This window comes from Purpureocillium lilacinum (assembly GCF_023168085.1).
Source record: "Purpureocillium lilacinum CBS 284.36 DNA, scaffold_3, whole genome shotgun sequence".
In the NCBI taxonomy this organism is placed as follows: Eukaryota; Fungi; Ascomycota; class Sordariomycetes; order Hypocreales; family Ophiocordycipitaceae; genus Purpureocillium; species Purpureocillium lilacinum.
The window spans coordinates 4,033,764-4,060,913 of record NW_027072113.1 but is presented as its reverse complement, the minus strand read 5'-3'; the positions used below and the strand labels follow the sequence as shown (position 1 = coordinate 4,060,913).

General features: G+C 61.6%; 11 protein-coding genes across 11 annotated transcripts; 7 read left to right on the top strand and 4 right to left on the bottom strand.

The window, feature by feature from the left end:
• Positions 1-214: 214 nt before the first annotated feature.
• On the top strand, positions 215-1,122 carry PLICBS_004801 (uncharacterized protein; the record flags this gene model as incomplete). The annotated part of the gene is made up of 3 exons (XM_065600595.1): positions 215-261; positions 345-365; positions 444-1,122. 3 exons carry the CDS (start codon positions 215-217, stop codon positions 1,120-1,122), a joined length of 747 nt encoding a protein of 248 aa, XP_065456667.1.
• Positions 1,123-1,414: 292 nt separating this feature from the next.
• On the bottom strand, positions 1,415-3,484 carry PLICBS_004800 (uncharacterized protein; the record flags this gene model as incomplete). The annotated part of the gene is made up of 1 exon (XM_018325824.2): positions 1,415-3,484. The coding sequence occupies one exon, from the start codon at positions 3,482-3,484 to the stop codon at positions 1,415-1,417; it is 2,070 nt and encodes a 689-aa protein (XP_018175576.2).
• Positions 3,485-5,621: 2,137 nt separating this feature from the next.
• On the bottom strand, positions 5,622-7,628 carry PLICBS_004799 (uncharacterized protein; the record flags this gene model as incomplete). Its single annotated transcript, XM_018325825.2, has 1 exon — positions 5,622-7,628. One exon carries the CDS (start codon positions 7,626-7,628, stop codon positions 5,622-5,624), a length of 2,007 nt encoding a protein of 668 aa, XP_018175577.2.
• Positions 7,629-10,481: 2,853 nt separating this feature from the next.
• Positions 10,482-11,201, top strand: PLICBS_004798 (uncharacterized protein; the record flags this gene model as incomplete). The annotated part of the gene is made up of 3 exons (XM_065600594.1): positions 10,482-10,623; positions 10,709-11,067; positions 11,154-11,201. The coding sequence occupies 3 exons, from the start codon at positions 10,482-10,484 to the stop codon at positions 11,199-11,201; spliced, it is 549 nt and encodes a 182-aa protein (XP_065456666.1).
• Positions 11,202-12,140: 939 nt separating this feature from the next.
• PLICBS_004797 (uncharacterized protein) lies at positions 12,141-12,851 on the top strand (the record flags this gene model as incomplete). The annotated part of the gene is made up of 1 exon (XM_018325827.2): positions 12,141-12,851. The coding sequence occupies one exon, from the start codon at positions 12,141-12,143 to the stop codon at positions 12,849-12,851; it is 711 nt and encodes a 236-aa protein (XP_018175579.2).
• Positions 12,852-15,373: 2,522 nt separating this feature from the next.
• Positions 15,374-15,931, top strand: PLICBS_004796 (uncharacterized protein; the record flags this gene model as incomplete). Its single annotated transcript, XM_065600593.1, has 2 exons — positions 15,374-15,511; positions 15,539-15,931. The coding sequence occupies 2 exons, from the start codon at positions 15,374-15,376 to the stop codon at positions 15,929-15,931; spliced, it is 531 nt and encodes a 176-aa protein (XP_065456665.1).
• A 1,696-nt stretch (positions 15,932-17,627) lies between these two features.
• Positions 17,628-18,732, top strand: PLICBS_004795 (uncharacterized protein; the record flags this gene model as incomplete). The annotated part of the gene is made up of 3 exons (XM_018325830.2): positions 17,628-17,838; positions 18,058-18,235; positions 18,378-18,732. The coding sequence occupies 3 exons, from the start codon at positions 17,628-17,630 to the stop codon at positions 18,730-18,732; spliced, it is 744 nt and encodes a 247-aa protein (XP_018175582.2).
• A 315-nt stretch (positions 18,733-19,047) lies between these two features.
• On the bottom strand, positions 19,048-19,803 carry PLICBS_004794 (uncharacterized protein; the record flags this gene model as incomplete). The annotated part of the gene is made up of 2 exons (XM_018325831.2): positions 19,048-19,552; positions 19,613-19,803. 2 exons carry the CDS (start codon positions 19,801-19,803, stop codon positions 19,048-19,050), a joined length of 696 nt encoding a protein of 231 aa, XP_018175583.2.
• A 1,369-nt stretch (positions 19,804-21,172) lies between these two features.
• Positions 21,173-21,913, bottom strand: PLICBS_004793 (uncharacterized protein; the record flags this gene model as incomplete). The annotated part of the gene is made up of 2 exons (XM_018325832.1): positions 21,173-21,688; positions 21,761-21,913. The coding sequence occupies 2 exons, from the start codon at positions 21,911-21,913 to the stop codon at positions 21,173-21,175; spliced, it is 669 nt and encodes a 222-aa protein (XP_018175584.1).
• Positions 21,914-22,463: 550 nt separating this feature from the next.
• On the top strand, positions 22,464-24,588 carry PLICBS_004792 (uncharacterized protein; the record flags this gene model as incomplete). Its single annotated transcript, XM_018325833.2, has 2 exons — positions 22,464-22,844; positions 22,900-24,588. The coding sequence occupies 2 exons, from the start codon at positions 22,464-22,466 to the stop codon at positions 24,586-24,588; spliced, it is 2,070 nt and encodes a 689-aa protein (XP_018175585.2).
• Positions 24,589-25,616: 1,028 nt separating this feature from the next.
• On the top strand, positions 25,617-26,879 carry PLICBS_004791 (uncharacterized protein; the record flags this gene model as incomplete). Its single annotated transcript, XM_065600592.1, has 4 exons — positions 25,617-25,970; positions 26,042-26,177; positions 26,225-26,306; positions 26,432-26,879. 4 exons carry the CDS (start codon positions 25,617-25,619, stop codon positions 26,877-26,879), a joined length of 1,020 nt encoding a protein of 339 aa, XP_065456664.1.
• Positions 26,880-27,150: the final 271 nt, after the last annotated feature.

Genomic DNA, 27,150 nt, shown 5'->3' with positions numbered 1-27,150 from the left:
CGACAGTGTGACCGTGGCAGCGGCCCAAGCGCGCGGAGCCGAAAGCCCCTCCCTCTCCTCTCCTCCGGCGCGGGGCCCCGCATCGGCCGGGTTTCTGTGTGACGTCTGATCAACACCACCGCCCGCCTCATTCATGGCTCTCCCTCTGCGCCTTCGACAACCCGAGAAATCGCTCGGCATTTACGCGAGGGACGTAGATCTCACCGCAGGCGCCATGTATCAATCGCAGGTTTCGTTCATCATGGACACCATCTGTCCATGGTAAGTGACTCCTCATCCCGCATCCGAGATTCCCTCCAACATACGAATTTGCGGACCGCTCACTGAGAACATCTTGGTCGCAGGACATATATAGCCAAGACCAAGTACGTCCTCCCCACCTGCCCCCTTCCCTCCGCTACCTTTACGAACGCACCAGCTAACATGCCCATCCCCGCCCGCAGACTCGATCAGGCCCTGGCGCAGGTCCGCGCAGACCCGGCCTCGGCCGCGGCGGTGACCTTTTCGCTCCGCTTCCGGCCCTTCCAGCTGGACCCGTCGTTCCCGGACACGGTGCCGGACCGGGCCGCATGGTCGCTGCGCGAGAAGCACATGGGCAACGAGGACGCTCAGCGCGCGTACCAGGCGCACATGCGCGCGCTCGCCGAGCCGCTCGGCCTGCCGCCGCTGCGCTTCGACGGCCCCACGGGCAACACGCTGCAGGCGCACCGCCTGATTCAGCTCGTGCAGGGCGGCTCCGACGACTCTGACGACGACGACGCCGATGCGGCGGGAGCGGTGGCCGAGTACGGCGGGCCGGACGCCGCGGCGAGGCTCGTCGACGGGCTGTACAGGCGGTACTTTGCCGAGGGCGCGCACCCCGCGAGCGAGGAGACGCTTCTGGCTGTGCTGGTGAAGGACGTGGGTCTGCCGGAGGAGCTGGCGCGGCGGCTGGTGACGGGGGAGCAGCGGGAGGATGGCCTCGCGGAGGTGAAGATGCGGGCGAGGGAGGTGGCGCGCGATGTGGACGCGGTGCCGACGGTGGTGATTGAGGGGCGGCGCAGGGACTTGACCCTCACGGGGGCCAAGGAGGTGGCTGACTACGTCAAGGCGCTGCAGACAATTATCAAGGAGAGCAAGTGAGCGAGTGAGCGTGAGGGAGGACACTGAGCATCGGCATGGGCACAGGGGCAGACTACGAGTTTTAGTGGCGACGGGAGGCGGAAACTGCTGCGCTGGCTATGGAATATTCTGACGAGAGGTACAGTGAATGAGATACATGAAGGGAAGAAGACAGTGAAAGAATGGACGTGATGTGCATCGTCGTCGTCATCGTGAAATCATTACAAGCGGTTAAAAACCATCGTCGCATCGTCCATAGATTTCGTTGCTCGTCCATACACCCATGTATGGTAGGCGGTGCGCCGCCTCACGGTCAGGACCTGCTAAACATGAGCGGCACCAGCGCGCTCCGACTCTCGCACGCTCTCCTATCCTCAAGCACCTCGCTACCGCACCAGCCGAGCTCCCTGCCCGCTAGGAGTCGACACGCCGCGACCGCATCCCCTGCACCGCCGGGCCGGCTGCCTTTCTGTTTGTGAGAGGCGGTAGCTGAGGCGCAGAACTCGCGGCTGAGCTTGGCCAGGACAGCCTCCTTGGCGCGCTGGAGCGCGCTGGCCCGCGCGGAGGGATCCTCGGCGAGAAGCCGGTGGGCCTCCTCCTTTTCGATGTCGCGCTGGACGCTCGTGATGCCGTCGTCGGGTGCGGAGGCGGCGGCGGGCGAGCTGGGGTCGTAGACCCGCGGTTGAAGGAGCACGGGCCGGGGGTCGGCGGCGAGGATGGGCGCTGATATAGTTGACTCTCGGGGAGAGGGCGGAGGGAGTGGGGTGGAGCAGCGGCGGATGCTTTGTTGGATCGACTCCAGTGAGGACTTGAGCTTGGGGAGTGAGGGCCGGCGGCGGCGGGACGGTGTTGATGAAGGGGAGGATGAGGATGATGAAGATGTGGAAGGGCGCCGCTCGGGAGTTGGTTCCTCGCTCTCCTTGTGTGAGTGGTGAGGCTTTCTGCGGCGCCGGCGGGAGCGCTTCTTCTTGAGCTTGGTAGTGAAGCTCATTGTGTCGTCTTGCGCCACGGACAGCTGCTCAGAACGGTGCTCTTCCTCTGCCGCCTCCTGCTCTTCCTCTTCTTCAGGAAGACCAAAGCCGCCGAGCTCCACGTCCAAGAGCTCCCTGCTCGCGGCCGCCACCGCCGCGCTCGGGCTCGGGAGCTCCTCGTCGCCGTCATCCGAGACGACGCTGGTCTCAGCAGAGAGGCCACCATATGGCGGCGGTCTGGCGGTGCTGCTCCTAGCCCACGAGTCGTCGCCCATGACGGGCGCGAGGGCCTCGTCCCAGCTGTCCTTGCGCGCGAGCACCACGTTCTCAAAGTCAAACTCGCGGACGGTGGCCGTGTGCGCGTTGATGAGGGCGCTCAGCTGCGGGGCGTTGACGCGCGCGTTGCGGACCTGCAGATACCGCAGGACGGGGAAGTGGATGGGCGCGCGCGGGGGCCGCGTGGGCAACGGCGACATGGGCGACGTGACCTCGTGGAAGAGTTTCTTGGAGGCGCGCGGCGGCGCAAATAGGGGATCGCCAGACAGGGCGACGGGGCAGGGCCCAGGCACGGCGCCGACCCAGGAGAAGGCGAACTTTTCCAGCCGGGGCGCGAAGAAGCGCACGTAGTCGTCGATGATCTTGAGGTGGTCCAGCCCCGGGGAGGAGGGGGCGTAAAAGTCCCACGCCTCGACCGAGACGTGCAGCTTCTTGATCTGCCGCCAGCGGCGGGCGGCCGAGGGCACGCAGCCGACGCCCGAGACGTGGCGCAGGTAGTTGAAGGCCGCGGGGTGGACCGACGAGAGGGACAGCTTGGCGAGCTTGGCCAGCGGGGAGCGCTCGACGGCGATGCGCAGGCTGATGAGGGCGTAGTCGACGACGTCGCGGCGGTAGCGCTCCGCGGGGTCCTGGCCGGGGCAGCGGATCGTCAGGTGCCGCAGGTTGGGCACCATGCCCACGGCGTTGATGAAGCTGGGGACGTTGGTGGCGGCGTGGAACAGCGGCGGGTACTGCTGGGTGAGGATCTCGGCCAGCTCCGTGTTGGCGTACTTGGGGCGGGCGAGGGCGGAGCCCATGCTCGTGTGCGGCGAGTAGAGGAAGCATATCTCCTGGCCCGTGGCCGGGTGCACGAGCGGCGGCAGGAAGGTGGCGTCCGAGTGCGGCATGTAGAAGGTGAGGTGCTCGACGTGGTGGCCGACGCGGGAGAGGGCGTCGAGGCGACAGGGGCGGGTGAAGGACGAGGAGGTGAAGGTGAGGTGGAGGCGGGTGAAGAGCCGCTTGGTGAGGAGGTTGCAGCAGGCGGAGGAGGAGACGCGCAGGGCGCAGAGGTCCGTGGTGGAGAGGTGGTTGGCGAGAGAGGACTGGATGGTGTCGCTCCTCAGGAGGGCGAGGAAGAGCTGCTCTGTCGAGGCCATGGCGGTCTCATGCTGGGTTTGGGCAAGGCGAGTTGAATTTGTGATAGTGATGATGATGCGGTGGTTGGTGTTGTAGCTGTGGCCTTGCTGACTTTCTAGAGATAAGCAATACTGACGGTGCTTGTACCCCGTAGACAAGAATGTAATCTGTTGCAGTTGTAGAAGAGAGCCTTTGACTGTGAGGTTGTGGCTGAGAGCAGGTGCCGGTGAGGCGCAACTCGTAGAGTCCAGTCCTTGAGGTTGTCGTAGTCGTTGTCGTTGTCGTCTGCAGTCGTCTGCAAGTTAAGCCAACTCACTTAGACTTAACCGCCAACCTTGACGCCTGATGAGAATAGAGTTGAATTAAGGTCGGGGCCCCAGGCCGCAACACGAGCGGCCGGCATTCGAATATATCCCGCCCACTCGCGCGTCGCGCCCTCTTCCACCTCTCTCCCTCTCTCGCACACTCCTCTCTCACCCATCAGTCCCCTCTCGCTGATCAACCGCCCCCCTCCCTCCCCTGGCCTGGTTGCCCCTGGACCCCGGCTCGTCGAGTCCATCGCTCACCTTCCCTCCTCCTGCCCCCACCCTCTTTCTCCATCCCCTCAACGGGAAAGGAGGGAGACAGAGGGGGGACAGAAAGGGTCCGTCCGTCCACTCCCTCAGCGCCCGCCTCCATCGCGAAATCGACTGGCTGGCGGTGACTCACGGACAAAGCCCTCCCGCGTGGGCGGACAGGACGCACGTCTCGCGACAAGCGCGTCAGGCACCGCGCCAGGCCATCTCGTTGGCCGGATGTCGCTGCGTCCAGGTGTCGCGCTCCACCGCGGTGCAGAGTCGCAGATGGGCCGGCCAGTGGGAGGTGCAGCTGCGGGACGAGAGGCTGGGGCTGGGATGGGCTGCTCGCGGCGGACAGGGCGACATGGGTACGGGAGAAGACTGGATGGAAGATGCCAGCAGCGACGGCGCGCTATCGATAGCGAGTGCCGCGTGCCGGGTCCAATGGGAAAACATGCGCCCAATCAGCGGGGGTCGTCCCGACGCGGGGCCGTGAAACACGCGCGCCGGGCGCCACTGAGGCCACGCGGAGCAGCCACGCGTGGCGCCGTAGACTCACGTCGTGTCGCTTCACTGGATTGTTGCCCGCCGATGCGCAACCAACACCATACGCACGCTACGGCTCCCCACACGCGATGCCCTCTCACTGACCTCATCGCGCCTCTCGCCTCAGGGTCCTCACCACATTTTCACGATTTGTCCAAACCTCACAACCGCACCGCCGCCAGACCCTGCAGAATCTTAAAGCATGCGCAATATGCACTCGCCATGTGCTCACAAACACCACAGGCCCGTGTAGATTCCCATCATCCACAACATCTCACCAACCATCTCGTCGCGTCTACGCCGTATCCCTCCCGTAGGCCCAAGAAACGGGCCATCGCCAGCCACTCATCCTCCCGTCCCGACGCTAAAGAAGGAATGGAGGAAAAAGCCTCAAGTCCGCCTCGCCGGCTTCCTTCCCGGCAGCAGCCCGCAGACAAGCATGTATGTGTGTCTTCATGTTGCCACTAGCACTGCGCACATGGCCCATCCCGTTTCCCGCAAACGCCCCATGTCCTGTTGCGAGTTACGCTTCTTCCCGAGTCCTCAACACCCCTGTTTGGCAAAAAACCCCCCCAACTCCAACGCCAGCCTATCACGCGCCAGACGCGTTTCCCACATCGAAACATGCATTTCCATCGGCCAAGTCCACCCCGTTTTCACTGGGATTTGGCTGGATAACGACACTTCTCCATGTGTCGCAGGCCCGTTCGCGTCGAGTCTTCGCGAGCCAAGCGATCGAAACCCCTGGCGCGCCTTGAAAACCCTCCTTTCGGAGCATCGCGTTCATAATGTGCCTGTACGCTACGGAGTCTTGAGTATCGGCAAACTCATGCCGCCTTCGCTGTTTGTCACTCCACAAGTCAAGATGAGAAATCGCAAGGTACCACCCAACGGCGCCCTCCGTAGCTATTGCCTTTGCTGCTCTACCATTCAAATACAAGGGTATCACAAATGCTCCTGGTATGCCACCATGATTCGATGCACCTGGGACCATCATCGCCCAGTCCACGCCCATCGCATGCAAGTCGCTCCGAAGCGTACCTCGACGCGCTCATCACTTGGCGCGACCCCGTCCCCTTCCACGGCCTTTGCCACCGCCACCACCAGCGCGTCCGCCTCGCCCTCCGCGGCCGCCACGGTTCTCACCCTGTGACCGCGATCCGGACAGACCTGGCGGAGGGGGCATGTTGTGGTAGCCCCCGCGTGACGAACCGCCACGAGCCGGCGCGCCGCCTCTGCTTGGCGCGGGCGGCCTGGGGGGCAGCGATGAGCCTGGCTGCCGGGACTGCGAGTTGGAGGATTGCGGACCAGAAGGTGCTCCTGGGGGTCCAGGTTGGCCCCGTTGGTTTCTGTTTCCGCCGTTAGAGCCGCCATTCGCGCCGCCGCCGGGCATCCTGATGTTGCTCGACATGCGCATCTGGCCGACTCCGGTGGGCTTCTTGACCAACCTATTACCAAGAAACTCTGTATCACTGTCGTCGCTCTCTGCGTAGTGAATAATTGTGCTCCGGCCGCTGTGTCCGCGGATCCTGAGGTCTGGGCCTTGCGTGGCCGTTCCATTTGCGCGCCTGTCTGCCGCAGCGGCGTCCTCAATGGAAAGGGTGTTGCTCTCTCGGTCCGTATACTTTTCGCGCGTCGCCAGCGAGTAAGAAGGGTTCGCCGGGTATTGACGCGAAGAGCAATCGGAAAGATAGTGCTCCTTTCCACCGCAAATAGCACAGGAGACGGGGACACTGGCAACCTTCTTGGTGACCTCGGGGCCTCCCCGGAACGTCCGCCACAAGGTCAGGCAGTGATTCTCGAGGTGGTCGGTCGCAGAGCAGTACGCACACACGAGACCGTCGTCCTCGGTGACCTTGACCTTGGCGGTGCAGTTGTCCCCCCGGTGGCCAAGCTGGCGACACTTTCCACAGCGTTCCCTTGTGGGACACGCACCATCCCAGTGACCCGTGTCCAGGCAAAACTTGCAGTGCGTGTTGGGGCAGTTGGCTGACGTGTGGCCCTCGCAGGCACAGGTCAAGCACACGTTGCTCGGGTCGTCGGCAGAAGGAAAGTACCTGCGCTGCAGTGCGAGCTCCTCCGCGCTCGTGAGCACAGGAGCCACGGGCAAAGATGCCGCAGCCGGCTTTGTGACATCGCCGTTGGCCTGTTGCGACTGCTGAGGCGGCTGTGCCTCTGCGTTGCTCCCAGCTGACGGCGTCGAGTGCTGGGGAAAAGACGCCTCGGCGGGGGCTTTCGAGGCGGCGAGTCTCCGACGTTTGGCTTTCGCGGTGGTTCGCGTCATCTCCAGCTGCTTTGCGAGGGCGCCCGACTCCTCTGCCTGCTTGGCTGCCTGTTTCGCCGCCTTCCGCTTGGCCAACTTGAGGCCGCTGTGATTGTCCAGGTAGTATGCGTACGCGGCGACGATGAGCTGCGACGTGAGCGAGTCGGCCTGATCGATGTTGTGCTCGACGAAGACGTGTGCCCAGTCTTTGAGGCGGGAGGGCCACGAGCCGGCGCGCGTCTTGGGCAAGGCGGGGAGTTTGAAGGAGCGAGAATCGAGGATCCAGTAGTGCGCGTCGTCGGGCATGAAGACGCCGGAGGGGAGGTCTGATGTTGCCTCGGAGACGTCGTCTGGCACGGCCGACTGAGCAGCGTCTGCGTTTTGTGCAGGTGCGGCTTGGGCCTGAACAGAGCCCGCGGTCTCTGGGCCTCCCGGCTGGCGGGCAGTTGCGCTCGCAGTGAATGCTCCAGCTGGCGCTGCCTGGGGCACCACAGGCGCCTGCAGCTGCTGACCTCCAGCTTGTAGCCGCGACGTCTCTGAGACTTCGCCAGGACTCCTCCTCTGCGCGCTGTGAGATTCACCAATCTCTCCCTCCTCGGACCCTGAGCTGTCGCCGCGCACGGGACTGCTCAGGCGCAACCTCTTGGACGAAGGCGCACTGCTCAACGACGATGACTCGCTCCGAGCAGGGCTCTGGTGAGCACTTGCGCGCGCTCGCTTCCGGCCCTTGACGAAGTCTTCCTCTTCGCTCGAGTCGATGAGGATGACATCGCCCGGTACCTCATCGTGTGAGGCCATCTTGAACTGTGCCGCCACCACACTGAGCGGGCGGGCTTTCACCGGTGAATCGCGGGCGGACTCGTAGTGGCTTTTCTGAAAACTTGTTGCCGCGCGTGCAGTAAATAGGCCATTAAGCTCCGAGAAAGTGTTGAGATAAGGTGAAGGTGTGAGAGCAAAGGTGTACAGGCGCGTCTCGGCTTGGGCAGATTGGGCACGTCGGTGCGCGCAAGTGGCGGATGAGAGCTGGCGGTGGTCCTTTCGACTCACTCAAGAGGACTTTTTCCCTTCAATGGAAGCAAAGCGCTTGTTGCAAGCTTTCCGGGCAGTCTTGCGCAGCTTATTCGTAGTTGAGACCGATGAGAATCAACTCGCATCCGTGGATCACGAAGATGTGTCGCAGCGAGGCTCTTGGATCAAAAAATTCCAGGAGCCAATCACACGGCGTCATCGCCAATGGGCGGTCCGCCCTGACCAGCCGCCTGTTCCTCAAGCACAGCCAGCACATCCGGCACCAGCTGGCGGACCGTCCAGTCTGCCGGGGGTTAACCGGGAACCTGTCCCGCTGGCGCGGTCCCCTGGTCCCGCCGGGAATGCGGACCAGCGCCGAGCCGGCGGGTTGGCTGCTGGCTCCACTGTAATTTGGACGGCGCAGCGGCTCGCAGCGCAGGGTCTGAAGTCTGTCTGGAGTCTCGAACCTTTCCCTGTTGCACCAAAACGAGATCGCGCAAGGCTGTGTACGAGCGCTCCCGCGATGCCCGCCGGCCCCCGTGGATTTCGGGTTTCTATATATAAAATTTTGTAAATGCGTTCGCGCCGTCGAGGGGGAACCGCCGGGAGATTTGCATCTCCGCCCTCGCCGGCCGGATCGGCAGGGTAGACAAGGGGCCGCCCGAAGAAATGTTGCATCGCCAGATGCTGCGACCAAAACGCATGTCTTTTTGCCGAGATGACGAGTCCTTATGCGCAGGGCAGTCCCCCCAACAAGGCCGCCCCGTGGACTCTCCACTCCCAGCTCCGGTCGCCAGCAGTGATCGGACGAGCGAGCTGTGTTACGTCTTGGAACATCATGCTCTCTGCGTCCGGCAGAGTGCAGGACTTGGGAGGGGGCCACACACATGCCTAGGGTAGGGGACCTAGGCGTTGTAGACGCCTGAAGGTTGAAGCTGGGATTGAAGACAGGGAAGGTAGATAGGTACTTGGGCGATGCACCCATCTGCTGCGAGTTGTCAAGTACATCCGCCCGGGCGCGAGAGCCCGCGTTGCGCTGCCGCCGCCGTGCTGCCAATGCGCAAAACCACCTGCGAATGAGCTGCATGGGCGGCTGCTCACATGCCCTGCAGCGATGCACCCTGCAGAACGCCCCGACGCACGCTGGGGAATGGAAAAGGCCAAGCTTCGGCAGCGAGAAACACGTGTCTCACTGTCGCGGGAGCTGCTGGCAGGGAGCTGGCGAGCTGGGGTGCGCGCTTCCCGCTGGCCACCTCAGTGTGGCGGCGGCGCCAGCCCTGAAGGTCATCAGCCCGTCTGCCGTGGCGCGGCCTGTGCCGCCGGGACGAGTGCCCGCGCTGTGCTGCGCTGCGCTGCTGTTTGGGCGGTACCTCCCCGATGCTCCCAGGTACCTGAGCAGCAGCGAGCGCCCGCCCCGTCGGCTGCCTTCCATTGCGCGTCCCCGGGGGGTCCCCTTGGTCGCGCTGGGCCCAGCTGCTGGGTGCTCTGCTTAGGTTGCTTGGCCCCTTCCCAGCAAGCGGACAGTGGACACGTAACCTGCCCGAAGGGGACGGGACGGACGACTGCCTTGAGTCCGGGCAACAGGCTACCTACCCAGGGTGCCTGAGCAATGTCCTCGCAGCGGTCTTGCAGTGGATTGATTGCTCGTCTCTTAGGTGCGCGGCCATTTCGATCGCCTGCCCGGAGCCTGGCCTGTCACTGACGCCGGTGGTGCTGAGGTCGACTCGGGCCCCCCTGCCCACCTGCCACACGCCCGGGCTTCAGGTCCAACTTCCATCCCATGCATCCATCATCCATGGTGAGGCGGCGAGGAACGGGGGGTGGAACCTCAACGCTCCACTTCCACAGCGGCGGGCCTGCAGCGCCCCCATTTGCCAGCAGCCTCCACTGTCCCCGACGTCCCTCCGTGCTTTCCACCGTCCCATCCTCCGCCATCATCATCACCACCACCACCACCACCACCCGCGTACCTCAACCACCACCGCTGCCGCCTCCGGAAACCGCCCACGACTACCGACACGAGTGCGTGGGCCCGACTGCTCCTTCAGCCTTCTCCATCTGTCGTCTCGTTTCCTACCCGTCCGCATCTCCAGCCGCCGTTCACTCCAGGCGCTGTGCCCCTCGTTCATCACCGTTTTGCCGTCGTCGTCGCCCGTCGTCGTGGTCGTCGCCTGACCCGCGCCAACTTTGTATTCGTAACGCTGTTCTCCGTGCGTCGCCGCCCGACTTCAGACATCCCGCCACCCCGCGTCTTCCCGTCCCCCCATCCGTCCGATCCCTCGACCTTGACGGCGATTCTCTCTTGATTCTGGCGTGCCGGGGTTCGACGCGAGGCAGACACAGAGCCTGCATCACCGCCTGCCGTCCACGCGAGCTTCGCTGCCCGTCGTCCGTGCTATCCACCAAAGCCGCCTCCGCGTAGCTGCTCGCAGACATCGGTGGTAGCCTCCCCTCGCCCCCCGTCCCGACCATCACGAGCTAGGGGAGCCAGTCACCGCTCTCCTCTCTCCTCCCCCCAGACCCGCCATCTTCCCCGACGAACCCGCCAATACCGCCAAGCTGTCTTCCCCAATTCTCCTCCAGCGAACCGTCTCCTACGACGCGGGAACCCGCCCGCCGCGCCGAGGAAGCATCTACCTCGACATGGCCGACCGCGACAATGGTGCCCGCCGGAGGAGATCGAGCAGCATCCTCCAGGTGTATCACGAGCCCCCCGAGACGCTCGAGCAGATCAGTGATCAGGCGGCCCTGCCCAATCTCAACGCCAACTGGACCAACGCAAAAGGTAATTCTCTCCTTGTTCTCCCTCCCCCGGCGTCGGACCGGTGCCCGCCCCAGAGTTGCTGCGTGCTGACATGCTGCGACGGTAGGAGCTTGGACCATCCACATTGTCCTGATAGCTTGCCTCAAGATCTTCTATGATGTGATCCCCGGCGTGTCCCAGGAGACTTCGTGGACGCTGACCAACATGACATACATGTTCGGCTCGTACCTCATGTTCCATTACGTCCGCGGTGTGCCCTTCGAGTTCAACAGCGGCGCGTTCGACAACCTAAACATGTGGGAGCAGATTGACAATGGCGCCCAATACACGCCCACCAAGAAGTTTCTTCTAAGTGTCCCCATTGTCCTGTTCCTCCTGAGCACGCATTATACCCACTACGACCTGGCCTATTTCATCATCAACTTTCTTGCAGTCCTGGGTGTTATTATCCCTAAGCTGCCTTTTGTGCGTTTGCCCCGTCCAGTCCCAGCCTCCGGCGTCCGAGACCGCCGCAATTGTGCGGACCGAGCTAACCAGAGTCCCACGTGCAGAGCCACCGTATGCGATTCGGTCTATTCTCTGGCCTCCCCGAGGAGTGAGTGGCCCGGCGGGGCTTGCAGCAGGCGTACCTGCGGAGGTGATTTGCAGAATCCGCACAAAAGCAGGCACGGGAGCAACAAACTCAATGGCGGGAGGAGGCACGGGGCCGAGAGGCGGAGCCAGGGGAACTCAAGTCAAGGTGGATACATACCATAGCGAGCATAATCGGGCACAATAGCTCCAGAGGCTGTCGCCGCAAGTTGTCGTGGTTCAGTAGCTACGGGGGCAGAATTGGATGCAGAGCAGAGATCAATAGCGTTTGTGTGTTTTACCCCCTTCGTTCACTGTCCTCCCCTTTTGACTACCGTCCTTGACTCTTCGCTGGCCATTGATGAAGACGCGCTGACGCGGATGAAGTCACGTTCGTCCCAGACGCGTCCCGAGGACCGGCGTCTAATATACTTTTTCTTGTGCATGCGTTGACGCGCCGACGGCCAAGCCGCCCCCTCTCCCCGCTGCAAGCCACACGGGCAAGCTGGGGCCGAAAAACGATGGGATCACCAGCCTCCTAGCGACGATACGTTGCGGTGGTGACGGCCATTACCTCTTGACCCGCCCAACAGTGTTGAGGTGGCTTGCCTTTTCGAAACCGGGAGAGGGAAATCGCGGAGTCGCTGGTGGGATCTCGACGACTCCGGTAGCATAGACGATGTGCAGCGAGAGGGGTGATGAAAGAGAGTTTGTCCTGAACCAACTGGGTCCGCGTGTGAAGCGCGAGGGACAGAGTTGCCGAGTCAAGTCCACAGCTCAATCACCAGCCCTCCTGAGGATGGACGCCTCTGTCTATAAAGCGAGGCTGTCTTGGCAGTCTCTTGTCTTCGCAACTCACTCCCTTTACTCACCAGGAGTCAGACACTCGCTTACACAACGATCTATACCGTCTTTACCACACTCGCTCCTCAACTCTTCAACCCTCTTTGTCTTTGACAACTTGCAAGATGCACGCCAAGTCTGTTGCTGTGCTCGCCCTCGCTGGCGCCGCCGCGGCGGTCGCCGCCCAGCAGGCGCCCAAGGACGAGCTCATGGACGCCCTTGCCCGTACCGAGGCGCTCGAGTTTGGCCGCGCCGGTGATGAGGAGACCAAGGAGATTTTGCTCGAGGAGACGCTGGAGGAGGAGAACCGCGAGGAGGAGCCGGTCGTGGTCCCTGAGCTCCAGGCCGGCCACCACCAGCTGCAGAACGGCAACACCAACGTCAACGGCGGCTGCAACAAGTGCGGCTGCAAGGAGCCCGGCTGCTGCGCGTGCCCGACGCACACGCCCAAGCCGCCCTGCCCGCCCAAGCCGACCAGCAAGACCAAGGTGACGCACACGCACACCGTCACCAGCTGCGGGCCGCACAACCCCGACTGCCACCACCACACCAAGTGCCCTCACCACCCCGACTGCCCTCACCAGTCCAAGACGCCCAAGCCCACGGGCCCTTGCACCACGAGCAAGCCCGGCCACCCGCACCCGCCCCCCAAGCACGGGCACAACTCGACGATGCCTCACAAGCCTCACCCGCCTCCTCCCCACAACACGGGGAAGCCCGGCCACTCTGGCCACCCTGGCCAGCCCACCCACGTCCCCGTCAACAGCGGACACGCCGTCGTCGCCTCGGGTCTTGGCCTGGTCTTTGCTGCTGCCGCGGCTTACTTCCTGCTCTAAGCGGGTGAGACATCAACAGACGCAGCAGCAGCAGCAGCAGCAGCAGCAGCAGCAGCAGCAGCAGCAGCAGCAAGACGGAGTGCAGTCGCAGCCCCTGTGTTGCTCTCTTTTGGGGGTTTTCTTTTGTTCATGGGGGCGCCATTGGAGTTTTCTGCGCGGGACCGTCGACTCGGGCTTGATCCTGTGCAGACGGGCGTTGTTACGATTTGACAAAAAAAGGGGTGGCTGGACGGTTGTTGTGCTGTTGACGAAACGGGAGGGGGGGTTGTGTTGCTGGTCGGAGAGAGGGGGTGCTGCCTCTGCTTGCTGCTACTACTACTGCTGCGGTTACTGAACGTTTGGATGGGTGCGGGGACATCGTGGAGAAAACGGGGGAGACAGTTCTATGACGACGAGAGACGGACAGAGGAGAGGGGGGGCCAGAAAGGGGGCCTGGGGATGGGGATGGGGATGGGGATGGTTGGGCGGGGCAACGGGTTGTAATACATGGCGGAGACGGAGGCGTATACGGCGGATGGAGATGCAGTGGATAGTGGTTGTGGTTGTGGTTGTGGTTTTTGGCTTTTCTTCTCCTTTGTCGGTCTAGACAGAAATGGATTGTTGTTGTTAGTTTTCTTCTGGCTTCTGCGTCTGCATGAGAGGGAAAATAGAGCTAGTACGCATCGAACGACACTCCGTATACCTGAACTAGAATCGGTCCAGCGGCCTCCTATGCGCGTTTTTGCGTGTTGATACCGTGAATGTGGCGCGCCTTGGGACTGGAGAAAAGGGGGGGCGGGCGAGCGGCGACGTGCCGATGCGCGCATGCAAGCCACGACTTTGTGTGGACGCGGATATTGCAGGATACCTGAGACGAGCAGCGCATGTGTGGCGTGCGGAACGATGATTTGGGATGCGGTGAGGGGCCTCGATTACGCGTAGATGGGTTGCCTGGGTGCGATTGTTTGGGGGGGAGGGGCATGCGCAGCGGGCATTGTTGTCTGGTCCAGATCCCGGGTTCGAAACATAATGAAAGATGAAAGATGAGAGGGGGGCTGGTACTGCATATGCCTGCTTAGACGCGGGACTTGATCAATGCGTTGGAATCTAAGATGACATGGAGATCTAGGAGGACTCATAGATAGATCATAGGTATCGCAATCCGTTGCGCAGGGAGTTGTTTGCGCTCAGGTCGCGGGCTTGTAGTACACGCGTAAGTGGTTTGACTGTCTTCAGACTGTCAATGATATGAGGGGGGAGACAAGAAATAAGAAAGTCTAGATAGGTAATTGTTGTGGCAGCGACATGGAGTATCCCCGGCGTGTGTGGGCCGTGGTGATATTGCTTGACGGCAAATAGCAGGAGTCCTCGTGTAGCACCAGCCGCAGAGTGACTCCCTCCGGCAATGCCGCCCCGCGAGTGCCCAGGTAGTACCGAAGAGATGTGAGACTATTTACGGGTTACATGGCGGGGGCAGTCGTGGCATCCTCAGGTTGACAGAGCACCAACGCCTCAATGTTTGGTCGTCGGTTGTAGCTGCGCCGTTTGAGGCAGACAATCACGGCGATGCCCACCCCTCCATCTTGTTGGGCAATATCTAAAGCCATTTCAGTGGACGTGACACCTTCCATAAGCTGCCATACTTGCTCAAGAGCTGAGGGACACTGAAGTCGGACATTGCTCAGCTCGCAATTGACTGTGGAGAATGACGGGGCGACAATCATCCATGCCTGGTCTCCAAAATGAATAACCATTAAAGCGGCATCCAGGTCAAACAAGACGAGGTGCTGTAGCACTCACTCCAGTACTTGTAAGCACAACATTTCAACGGTCGTCGGCAAGTTCAATCATCGATCTGGCAAAACATCCTTGACCGAGACGAGACGAAACGTCACTTCGCGAATACTCGAGCAGATCACACGGACGATGAGAGTTCAAGATGCAAAAGCAGGGGCACCCTTGCCTTGAAAACATTGAACATGAAAGTGAAAGCGGACGTGTGGAGCTGGTGCGCGTTCGGCGCGACGGTCTGCTGGAGTTATGCATGAATATGTGCCTTGGCAATGGCTTAGTAAAGCCGTATGGCGTACAAAGTTCCTGGGAGCAAAGAGAGGGCCGAAGGTTCACTGCCCATGTGTAAATGGCCATATATTATATGTAATGTGGGTAAGTGGTCACGAGTTCGGCGCCCAGCCGAGTATATGTACACACGCGCTGACGAAAGGGACAGCACATTAACGCCAAGTGGATGATACGAGGACCAAAGCCTTTTCTTCTCCATGCGTACCCACGCCAAAACCGTTCTTCGTGGTTCATTCGTGTTGTACCAAGCTGAGCCGGGGAGACTGTTATAGCAAGGTTACACCGTAGATTGAGGAAGGAGGAGTTAAAATGCAAAAGCATGGCGCTCCCTCAATGTCATCCTCCCGCAACATTGCAAGGAGAGACATCACAGAGACCCAACTCTCGACTGACAATACACTCGACCAAGGACTCCAGCCACAGCTTTTGCCCCATCTTGGACGTTACAAACGACATCCACCATGCACGCCATCAAGACCATTGTCGCCTTTATGGCTGCCGCAGCTCATGTTGTTTCGGGCTCTGCTCCCCCTATGCCACTCAAGCTCACCGTCGAGAACCGATGCGACTTCTCCATCAGCTCGTGGCTTCTCAGCAACGTTTCGCAAAAATGATCGGTCGGCAAGACGGAGTCAAAGACGTGGAACTTTGAGCTTGGGGAGAAGGACCGCGACTTAGTCGAGCTTGAGATGCTAGGCAACTCGGAGTCTCATCTCAAGGAAGACGACGACCCTCGGTCCAACAGTACGCTGAAGCCGTTTCGGGCGGGTGTCTACTTCAACGTCATGCCCCTGGAGGAGTCCCATCCCACGTACACGAAGCCCGTGGAGAGGCCGCTCTACTATGGCTTGGCCAACCTCTCCGGAAGGAGGCTTCTCAAGTCTGGGCATATCAACCTTGAGGACTCCGAGTCCAAGTGCCCCGAGATTTATACGCAGACTGGTCTGGAGAAGGACGCCCAGGTGGACGAGACCTGTAACACCACGGCCCCGCACTTTACTCTTGTACTTTGCGAGTGAGTTGGCGATGGCTTGAGTTGGGTTCGAACCATGCTTTCTTGGGAGAAAGGGGGCTCGGATCTAAGAGCAGGGTCCAAAAGGGGGCGAGAGAAAACCCACCAGGGCTAAAGCATCGAGGGCTAGATGTACGAGGCGAGTATGAGGGGAGGAATACACACTCTCGGATCATATGGTTCGTCACAACTCTACAGTGTCAGCCGACAGCATGTATTGTTCTGCCCCAGCCTCGTTGCCTTGGTCGAGGACACCCCACGACAGAAACAAAGATCTTGCCGTGAATTTTCACACCTCGAGTACGTGAGGAAAAGAACGGCATTTTATCGATGAGTCAGTACCGTGAAGGCGCCCGCGGCGTGCGTTTCATTCAGTTCAGTTCTAAATCCGACGATCGCCATCATCTCGAACGTGGTCAGGTTCGTGTTCGGGTGAGGGATGACGGCCATGGTGTTGTATGTACGTCAGAATCAGGATTCGGACCCTGTTACGTGAATCCCAAGGCCACCTTCCGAATAGGCACCGGCTAGGATCACGTCTGGGCTGGACGTGCGCTGCGCGCGTGTGCTATCATTAACCACCATCAAACTGTTCCACTTTCCAGGTCCATAGCATGTCTATGTACGAGCATCTTCTCTTTTTATGTGTTTCCGTATATGTTGACTTGACTCGACGGGTTGACAACGCAATAAAAAGACGGGTGGAACGTTCACTGCAAGTTTGGCAGACAGCCTTCACGGGCCTGTTGGTCGCGTCCTCCGACCACATGCCGCCCAGCGGGGTGCAACGCTCGTCAACAATAAGGTGCAGCCACCGTCACCGGCCTCAGCCCACTTAGGAAATAAATCGCGGAAGTCCCAACGGTCCCTTGATAACCAGACCAGGCAGCACCAATAACGGCTGATCCGCCCATGGCGCTCCCCATGCCGTGCAGCTCCCTCTCGGAGATATATCACCATCACCGGCTCGCACGCCGCACGTCGTCCCGGGACGTCGGCGGGCCTAGCGCTGACGGCCATGGGCGCCCGCCGTGAAAGCCGTCTCCTCCTCAGCCGGTCTCCGAGATACCGGAAGCGGGGTGGGCGGCCGGCGGGTCATGCCCATGCCCATGCCAGTTTGGCAGCAGCAGCAGCCGCCAGGCAACCCTACCTAGCCCTGCAGCTCAAGGCGCGCGCGCCGGCGGCTGCCCGTCCGGGGATGGGGGGACCTTGGATGGATGGGTGCAACTTTCGGCGACGGGACGCAACAGGCGCGCGGGGCCGGGAGATCGGGATTGTGGGGGGGAGCCACTCTCGGAGGTCCGAGCCACCAATTCGCTACTGCCGTGCGTAGCAGGAAGTCGTCGTCGCGGGTCCCTGTCACGTCAGGCAGGTCACGTCAGTTCCGTGCGTGCGGAGGAAGGAAGCGAGGTTAAAGCGGGAGTGAGTGGATGTATGTTGGCTCGTCGGGAGGGGAGGAGGGGCCAGAGATGAATCCCGCGCGGGTGGGATATTAACTTAGTATATCACCTCGGAGGTAGAAGTATATAAAGTTCTCGTCGTCGCGCGCTCCGTCTGGATGATAATCACCACCGCCGCTTCATCATCATCATCAACCTCCTCCCCCTCACTCACTCATCCACTCCCCCAGCGGCGCAACGTCTCCCTCTCTCATCAAACACCACCTCTTCCTCCTCAAAGAAGCTCTCAAGAGACAGCCCATCATGAAGGAAGGCGGCACGCCCCTCTACGCCACGCCCGCCCTCGGCGACGTCGTCACCGACTACGCCCGCGCGCACTCGTCGGCGCTGCCCAAGCACATCGTCGACTACCACGCCGACGCGTCGGGCAAGCGCGACGACTCGGAGATGCTGAGCTCCAACTTTCAGTCGCAGCTGCAGCTGCTGCTGGCCAACTCGATTGGCGCCAAGCAAAGTATGCGCCTTTTGCCTTTGCCTTTGCCTCCCCCTCTGTTGTGTTGTGCTCGTTGTGTCATCCTTGGGGGTCCCCGGATGCTGCGCCGTGTGTGTGTGTGTGACACGAGGCGAGGCGGCTATGCGTTTATCCGCGGGCAGCCCTTCTGTCATTGGACTTCAATGCCTTTCCGGTGACCGGCTGGCTCGATGACCGACTCAATTGACTGACGAAATGTAGTCCTCGAGATTGGCGTCTATGTCGGCTACTCCGCCATGGTGTGGTCCCACGCCGTCGGCCCGGACGGCACCGTCACCGGCCTCGAGTTCGACTCGGAGCTGGCCAAGATTGCCGGCGACGCCCTCGCCGCCCACGACATCACCAACGTCAATATTGTCGTTGGCAACGCCGCCGAGACGTATGTGTCCCTCCCCTCCTTCTCTCCCCTTTCCTCCCCGGAGTCGTTACCCACTCCCCCTCCCCCCGCTTCCTTCACTCCTCCGTACGTACCTTGCAACTCCGAGCGTCCGAGTCTGACAGGCCTTCGCACCAATCCACAGCCTGCCCAAGCTCCCCGCGCCCCCGGGCTCCTACGACCTCGTCTTCCTCGACGCCGACAAAACGGGCTACTCCAACTACCTCTCCGTGCTGCTCGCGCGCTCCAAGCCCACGGCCCCGCCCGCCGAGCGCCTGCTCCGCCCCGGCGCGCTCATCATCGCCGACAACGTCCTCCGCCGCGGGCACGTCGCCGACCCGAGCCTCGGCGCGCCGCCCTCGGCCCGCAACAGGGACGCCTGGGACGAGCACATCGCCGCCGTGCGCAAATTCAACGACGAGTGCGTCGCCGAGCCGCGCCTCGAGACGGTGCTGCTGCCGCTGTGGGATGGCGTGAGCATCATGCGCCTGCGCGACTGAGTACAGCGTGGTATGCCTTGTGGTGGTGTATTTACATCGAAACTCCCGAGACAGACAAAGGCATGGTGACATGAGTCGGAATAATATAAATTTTTCATATAATACTTGGGACTTGCATAGAAAACGTCAAGCCGTCGATAGCAAATGGGATATCATGTCTTGTCTCGCGAGAACAAGCTCATCGTCTTGCGTCCGGTCATAAAACCATAAACTCTTGACGCCGCCTTTACCAGACGCCGCGCCAGTACATTACCACTTCCGTTCTGCTTCCTTCTCTCATTGAGCGTCAACCCTTGCGACAGCTACTTTGCGCGACTAGTAGCGGCCACCGCGCTGCCAGAAGCGCCGACGGGGAGCGGGCTCGGCGAACCCCTCCTTGGAGTGCCCGACGGAGCGGCGCTTCTTGGAACGACCGGCGCAGCAGGTGATGAAGACGACGACGGCGGCGACGAGCGTCAGGATGGCGGAGACGAGCATGAGCCAGATGCCGGGGCCCCAGTAGGCCCTCGCGCGGTCGTCGTCGTTGACCTCGTGCTTGATGATGGAAAAGGCGACAAAGTCGCAGATCATGGCGACGACGGTGACGACAAAGGAGAGCAGGGAGAAAAAGGTGGCCATGAGCGAGCCGCAGATGCCCGTGCCGAGGCAGAGCAGGAAGGCGATGAAGCACAGGCCGGTGGCGACCGGGTGCAGGACCATGACCCGCGTGAGGCCCTTGGCCGTGTTCTCCGAGGCGTCAGAGAAGTCGGTGCCGGCGATCGAGTTCATGACGAGCGCCGGGTTGTAGCCGATCCTGGCGTTGGAGCATTGGTCCGTGTTCCTGGACGGTGTTAGTGGCATTCGTCTATTAGTCTACATGTCGGATAGAGGTAAAACGTACCTGACACCCCGGTGGCAGTAGCCAAAGGTTCCAAAGGTTACCTGCGTCCCTACGACGGTGGGCCCGAGGTCGACCTTGAGGATGGAGATGTTGTTGACGACGGGCGCCGTGATGTCGACGACGATGAGCAGCACCGTCGCGACGAGCAGCAGCAGCGTGCCGATGTGGTGAACAAACGTGCCGAAACCCATCTTGAATGCTCCGTCGTGTTTCTTTTTTTGCTATGCTTTGGCTGTGCTACCAAACGGCGGTTGTCGAAGCCCGTTGCGCAAAGGTCCGTGATTTGGTAGAGCAGCTCGAACGATCTGGGGGAGGGCGACGACCCGGGATATATGCTCCCTTGTGAAACGAGAGCTCCTTGCAGGCTCTTGGCACCGGCAATCAAGACGCAAGCCTGCCCAGACTGGCCGACGTCATCAGGCCACATCCTGGTCGTGCTGCGACCGGGAATGCGGCGTCGGGGGGGGGTCGCCCACAGCAACGCGATGCGACGCAGCGCAGCACAGCGCGGCGCAACGGCAACACACAGACTCGGGAGTCGTCGACGGGCCCTGTCAAGCCTGTGCCATTCCTGGGCGGGTGGGCTGCTGCGGCGGCCCTTGCCCCGTGCAATCGTCGTCGATGAGATCAGAAAATCGAGGCCAGACCCAGCAGGGGTGACGTAGCATCGGCAGTGCTGCTGCGAATGGGGGCGCGCTGGGGGTTGCGGTGGGCCGACTAGCTGCCCTGATTTGAGCCACGCCACGCCCCAAGGCGGGCCATGCAGCGCCGCAGACCAGGGGGGTCCGTGGTCCGTGATGCGCGCTCCTGGTGTTGTGGCCGGGTGTCGGCTTGTGGGCTGGGCATTGCGCGGCGCCGCGCTGGGAAGGCGAAGGGCTGGGCACTCTGGGCACGCTGGGCATCTTGGCTGCCCAACGTCAGAGTGGCCACACCAGAGCTGAAAAGCAGGGAACGACAGGGTGTCGTGTGGTGTTTCCAAAAATTGGCAGCCCCGAAGGCAAGGCAGGGCTGTGCTGTGCTGTGCTGTGCTGTACCGTGCTGTGCCCGCCGACGGCCCTCCTCTCCGTCTCCGCGGCTGATGGACCATGTGTGATGAATGATTGATGCTGACTGCGAGCTTATTTCCGTAATAGGCCATGCGTGAGCACCACATGCTGCCGACCGCCCACGTCTCGCGTGACGTAAACTGTTCCGAGCCGAACCTGAAGCCGCGGTTTGGTGCGACCTTGGTGGGCAGGCAACCCCTGTGCCTAAGCCATCAATCGACAGTTCAAGCGTCGCGACACTGCCAGGAAACGGGCAGAAACAGGCACCAAGTTCGAGAAGCGGCGTCCCGACCGTCGTGCGCCCCGCGAGCCGTTCGGTGTTGTGGCCCCCGTCCTCTACTTCTGTTTCTGTTCTGTTTCTGTGGGTGGCTGACGACGAGGGCGGGTCCCGTTTGGTTTGGGATCGCTGCATCATGCTAAATCGGGCCATGTTGGTGGTGCGCATGCGCGCTGCCGCGAGTCTGCGACACCCGGCCCGGCGTCGTGGCTATTCGTGATTGCGCTTCATCGTGGCTCAGACCATCATCTTACTCGGCAGCCAGCTCTTCAGCTGGAGCCGTTTCGCCTTGTGATCCATTTTGGGGCTGCGCCCAGTCTGCGGCAGCCAGTGGGACAGACCCTCGGCCGCCAGCGTCTTGGGCAGGGTCTGCTTCAGCGTCGCTGCCACGAGGGAGCGGTCTTTGGCGTAGGCCTCCGGCCACGTATGGTGCAGCGGGGACCCCGACATGGCGTACGCGTGGTTGTAGTCGGTCGCGGGGAAGATGTCGAGCTTGAACTCTTTGGCGTCGGCAGCCGCATCGGTAGGGTCGGCATTGGTGTCGGTCGAGGCTGGGGGGTCGGCGGCGCCCGCGTGCCCGCTCACGACGGCAGGCTGGTCTGCATGAAGGCTCTGAGGGTCCTCGAGATCCGCAATGCTGACATCGGCTCGCGCGCGAGGCTGAGGCAGCCTGTACATAAGGGGGCTGCTGGCGACGAGCCTGGTGGCCGTGGCGGCATCTTTGGTGACGGACACAAAGTTGGAATGATAGCCCTGCGAAAAGTCAGTGTCAGAGAGTCGTCGCAGCCGCGCAACACTTTGCCGCGCAAAGGGCCTGGCTCATACCGGTGCCATGCGAAACACGTCGACGCGGCCAAACTGCTCGAGCACCTGGAGGACGGAGCGCCGTTCGGCAAAGGTCATGGGCGTCGGGGACACGAGCACTCGGATGGAGCGCTCCCGCATGGAGCTCCGCGCTGCCCGGGCGGCGAGGGACATGGTGTGGCCGGCAAAGGGGCGTCTTGGATCTGTCGAGAATGCAGAAATGGTGCTCTGGATAGGGTCGGGAGTTTGGATCGCAAGACCCGGACAGCTCGGCGAGCAGCAGTGCTGTGTGCAGTGGCAGCCACAGCTTCTACCTAGGTAGTTTTGCCTGGCGGGAGCTGGCGGCGATTGAGCGCGCCCATTGGGCAGGCGCACCACAGAGCGGCAACCACAGCGGGCAATGGTGGGGCAACAGCTCCCGCCACTCGCTAGCCTTGCGCACCTCAGTGAAGCCCGCGTCTCGCGAGGCTGCAGCGTCCAACCTTCAACCTCTATCTACCATAGCCTGCGTCCAGTACCTTACCTTGCACCGCGTCTCGACGTGCCAGCCCGCCGCGCGCGCTTTCCAGATGCAGCTCTAGCCCGGCCCGTGTGCCGTCTCTTCTGCTGGGCGACTGACTCCTGCCTCGTTCGTTCTCCGGTCGGCTTCCTAGCCAGCCTCACGACTCCCTTCCAAGATTCCTTCGGCTCCGAACACCAAAGCTCGACGACAGCACCTGCCGACATGTCGACCCCGACGCCCATGAAGCACGCGCCCTCGCAGCAGGGCCGCACGCCCTCACAGTTGGCGGCCGCCACGCCTCCCGTGTCGACGCCCTTTTCCAATCCCGCACACGCAGCCTTCTCCCCGCGAGGGCCCAAGTCGTCGCCTCAGCAGGTCAAGAAGTCGCCCGCAACGTCAGCCCTCATGGCGCAGCCAGCCATGGGTGCCTTTAACTTTGACAGCCCGTCAACGGCCGCCGCCATGGGCGCACTGGGCATGGGCGGCGCGTTCGATATTGGGCTCGATAACGGCGTCGTCCCCGGCCTCGAAGCAATAGGTGCCGCCCTGGCCACCGAGGACGACAAGCTGAAGCGCCTGGATACCATTCTGAAGATTATAGATGTACGTGCCCCCGATGCAACTGCCCAGTGTTCACGACGCTGACGTGAAGCAACAGAAAAAGGGCCTTGTGAGCGAGGCCGGGCTTGAGCGCCTTGCTCAGCAGATTGGACTCGAGCTCCTATCCGAAGAACAGACTACCTCGGACGGCCGCAAGACGAGGACTCTCGCCATTGCCGGGTCTGCAATTGCCTTGGACATTGTCCTCGACAACAACATCGTGCAAAGTACCTCGCTCGCCTACCACGGGTCAGCCTCAGCCGTGTCGGAGCACATGGATGACGCCGCCCAAATACTGCTTCGTGACTTGCAGCTTCTCCCAAACCAAAGCCCGCTGACCAAGACCCTGGAAAGCTTTGCCTCCAACTTTGGGCGCCTGGCAACCCTGGACAAGCTCAGCATTGTCCCCGGACTGGACTGTCACGAAGCGCTGTCGGGCATCTACGTTAGCCTGGAAAGGCTATACAATTGGGACCTGTCGAAGCTGCGCGAACAAGCGAGCATGGCGGGCAAATCCGATAGCTACCTTGCGAACATGGTCATGTGCACGCGGCACGGTCGCCCTGTTATGCATTCACGGGGCAAGGTCGGCCTGGCACTCCAGTACTGGAGACAACTTCATCTGGCTCCCCCAGCTTCCGATGCCACGTCCGCCTTCGCAGAGGAGCAAGAAAAGGTCTGGTCCTTGATGCTTGGGTGCGCGCCCATTGAAGGCATAGGTCTTCCTCCCGTCAGAGTCTCGGACAACTGGATCTCCAAGGCCATTGTCAACGACGAGCCATCGCTGGACCCGAGCAGCATCCCCTTGGACTGGCAGGAACCCGAAAACATCTCTCTTCCCCAGTCCGAGGAGAACAAGGATGCAGGCATGGAAATGCTGCATCCCGATCTCTCGACGACCAGGGTGCCGCGGGTCATGTTCACCGTCACGTTCGATCCACCAGTCGTGCTCCCGCAAAACGACTGGGCTCGCCTATGGATCTGCGCCAACCTTGATGCGCCACACATGGAGATGACCAGTAGGCTCACCATACCGACGTTTGACAGTCTTCTGTTCCCCCTACCTGGCGGAGTTAAGTTCGATCCTAGTGAGGTCCGGACACTGTCGCGTCGCCGCGAGGTGTCTGTATACAGCCGAGACGGCACAGCCAGCACTCGGGTGCACAAGAACATGCTGTACATCTACAAACCCATATACGCGCAGAGCGTTTCGGAGATGCCATTCTCCCATCCGCGGCAGCTCATTGACATGATGCCCCTGCTGCGACAATACGCATTTGTCTCCACGCTCCTCTACAGCACCTTTGGGCCCAAGACCGAACCCCCGCCTCCGGATATGGAGGAGACAAGTCCCAAGAAGGAGCAGGGCAAAGAAAAGTCGAAAACGACCACGACCAGAGATCAGCTGGCCGACTTTTTCGGCGACGGCGAGGCCGCCGCTGAGACGAGCAACGGCGCCAGCTACGAGACAGACTGCGACGCTAAGCTGGACGTCATACTATGGGTCCATCCTGCACCGCACCTGCAGGTCGTCTTTCCGCTCGACCGCTTGAAAGCAGACATTACCCTCAAGATTCGTGAGGGCGGAACGGTGGAGATTGTCGAGGACAACGTCACCACGGCTGGTCGTGGTGAAGCACTCGGCAAGGGTAAGGGTAAGGAGTTGACGAGAGAGACCCTGGGCAAGGCTCTGGAGTACTTTGAGGACTTGGGCAAGTGGGTAGAGTGGATTCGCACACGCTACTGATGCCGCGGGGTTGTGAAGAGTCTCTTAGTTTGTATGTTTACGATACCCCCATTCTTATCTCGCTGCACTGCCGCGATCCGACATGGCCCATCCAGGGTGGTCAGACAACAATGCGCCGAATGCTGGAAGTCACCAAATATGCCGTCTTGCCTTTGAAAGCAGCATCAGTCAACCCAGGTCTTAGACAGCAAGCAAACATTACAGTCATCCGCGGTGATGTTTTGCTGGTGTCGTTTGCAGCGGTGCTTTGACCAGCAGTTCACAAACTCTCAAAGCCAACCTTCACAATCGGTCTTCGTCTCACGTCCGTGCCTGTCCCCATCACAAACGAGCCAGCTCGCTTCCAAAGAAGTATAAATCGACCGCCGTTGTCATGTTGTGTCTTTATGTGCCCCACGACAATACCGGCGGCAGAAGAACCTTGAGTAGAAGAAGCCGCAAGCACTCGTATAAAACCTTGACGACAAAGCATCGTGAGCTCACCTTTGGGCCGTGTCAGCAGCAACACACATGACATTCGGCAGAACTCTTGCTGGCCCCTTTTCCCTTTTCTGCTCGCTGCGTACTAATCACAGCGAGACCAGGCTCAACAAAAACAGTAATACGAAGCGCAGTCAGGGTGTTGTTACACAGACCACCATCATATGGCGGACGCGTCGAGGTCCAGGCCGCGCAGGCTGGGCAGGAGGCTCCGTCGCGTGGCCAGCAGCGGCGGCGCGTCGCTGCGCACCGGCATCGTGCGCGCGCGGTCCACGTCCCGTGCGGCGTTGGACGAGGCGGTCGGGGCGCTGCGGCCGGTGGCGGCGGGCATGGCGGCGCGGAGGGGGTGCTGGAGCGGCGGTGATGGGGAGGGGGGGATGGGGCCGCGGCTGCAGCAGCGGAAGCAGCATCATCCTCATCATCAGCGGGGAGGCGTGAAACAAGCAGAAGCGGTAGCGGTAGCGGTGCGGACGGGGGAGGAGGAGGAGGGGAGGGAGGAGGGGGTCGTGCCGGAGAGGGAGACGCTCGCGAGTAGGGTCACCAAGGATATGATTTCGTGGCCGCTGGAGACGCCGGGCAGGGATAATGCCACCACTACGACGAACACAACAGATGGCGGGGATGCGATACAGAAGAAGAAGCGGCACGGCTTCGTGCGGCGCAAGGGGGACACGCATAAAGAGGTGGGCAGTCCTCCGCCGAGTCCGCCCCCGACGCCCCGTCCGCTGCCGACGCCGCCTCGCACGCCGGTCCCTCAGCAGCAGCAGCAGCGGCAGCAGCAGGACGGCGTGGGCTCTGTGCCGGCGTGGAGGGAGCAGGGGCTCAAGAAGGGGGAGGATGCGGAAGAGGATGGGGATGGCGCGGTGTCGTCGTCGCTGTTCTTGAGCGTCATGATGGACAAGGTGCAGAACCCGCGGCGCAAACCGCTGCCCCTGCGGCTATCCATCGCGCTGCCCCCGCGCTTGCGCTCGAGTATCACGACGACCATATCCGTGTCGCCGTGCTCCTCCTCCCCATCCTCCTCAGCATCCCGATCCTCACCCTCATCCCCATCTCCATCCAGCGCCACGCCCTCGCCGCCCTCGCCGCCGCCGTCGACATCGTCGTCAGTGCGCGCCTCGTCGTTTCCCCTGCCGCCTCAGCAGCTGATGAGCAGCAACTCTGCGGCGGACAAGCGGCCACGAGGCAGACGGCAATGTGGCGCCGCCGCAGGAGCATCAGCAGCAGCAGCAGCAGCAGTAGGGGCAAAACGGGGGAAAGCAGGTACAGGCAGACAAGGAGGCAAGCTCAGCCATCGCCCAGACTCGACCACCCTGCCGCGCTCCCCGTCGTCCTGCCGGCACTCATTCCCCCCGCGGACCAGCTCCCTCGACCCGGAGCGCTTCTACGCCCTACTGCAGCGCCATCGCCGCCTCCAATATCCGTCTCATTACGGCAGCCCGCTCGCCAACACAACAGCAGCTTCTACGGCATCCGGCGCTCACCCTGACGATGGCGGTGTTGACGGTGAGGACAACGATGAGAAACGCACCGCGGTGGTAGGTGCAGTACAATCGCACTCGCAGTCGCAGTCGCAGACGCAGTCACAGAAGCAGCCGCAGACGCAGACGCACTACTGGCTCTCCGTCGAGGACGTCCTCGCCGGCCTCCCGGGGCGGCACCACCTGCCCGCGGGCCACTGGGAGGGCATGCTCGAGCTGGCGCACGCGGTGCGGGTGGTGGACGCGCGCAACAGCGGGTACGACTGGGTGCAGCTCGTGACGGGGTGGTGCGAGGACGAGGGGGAACAGCGGGCTGGGCTTGCGCGGTGACGAAGACTAGGGAGAGCAGGTGGAAGGGGACGCGGCTGTTGTAAAACCCACCGACTTCAGGCGGGCCAACTCGAACAGCGCTTCGGGCCTGGGACATCAAGACTTTGGAATAGAGAAAGCGAGCAGAGGTATCAAAGGCAGGGATAAAATCCTTTATTCCTGCCTGCCAGTTAGACCACCAAGCCACCTCACGTACATCACAACATCTCCCGAGAAAGAAACCAAGTTGCATCAAAATGTGTAAATGAAAAGATTAAGCCAGTCCACATCA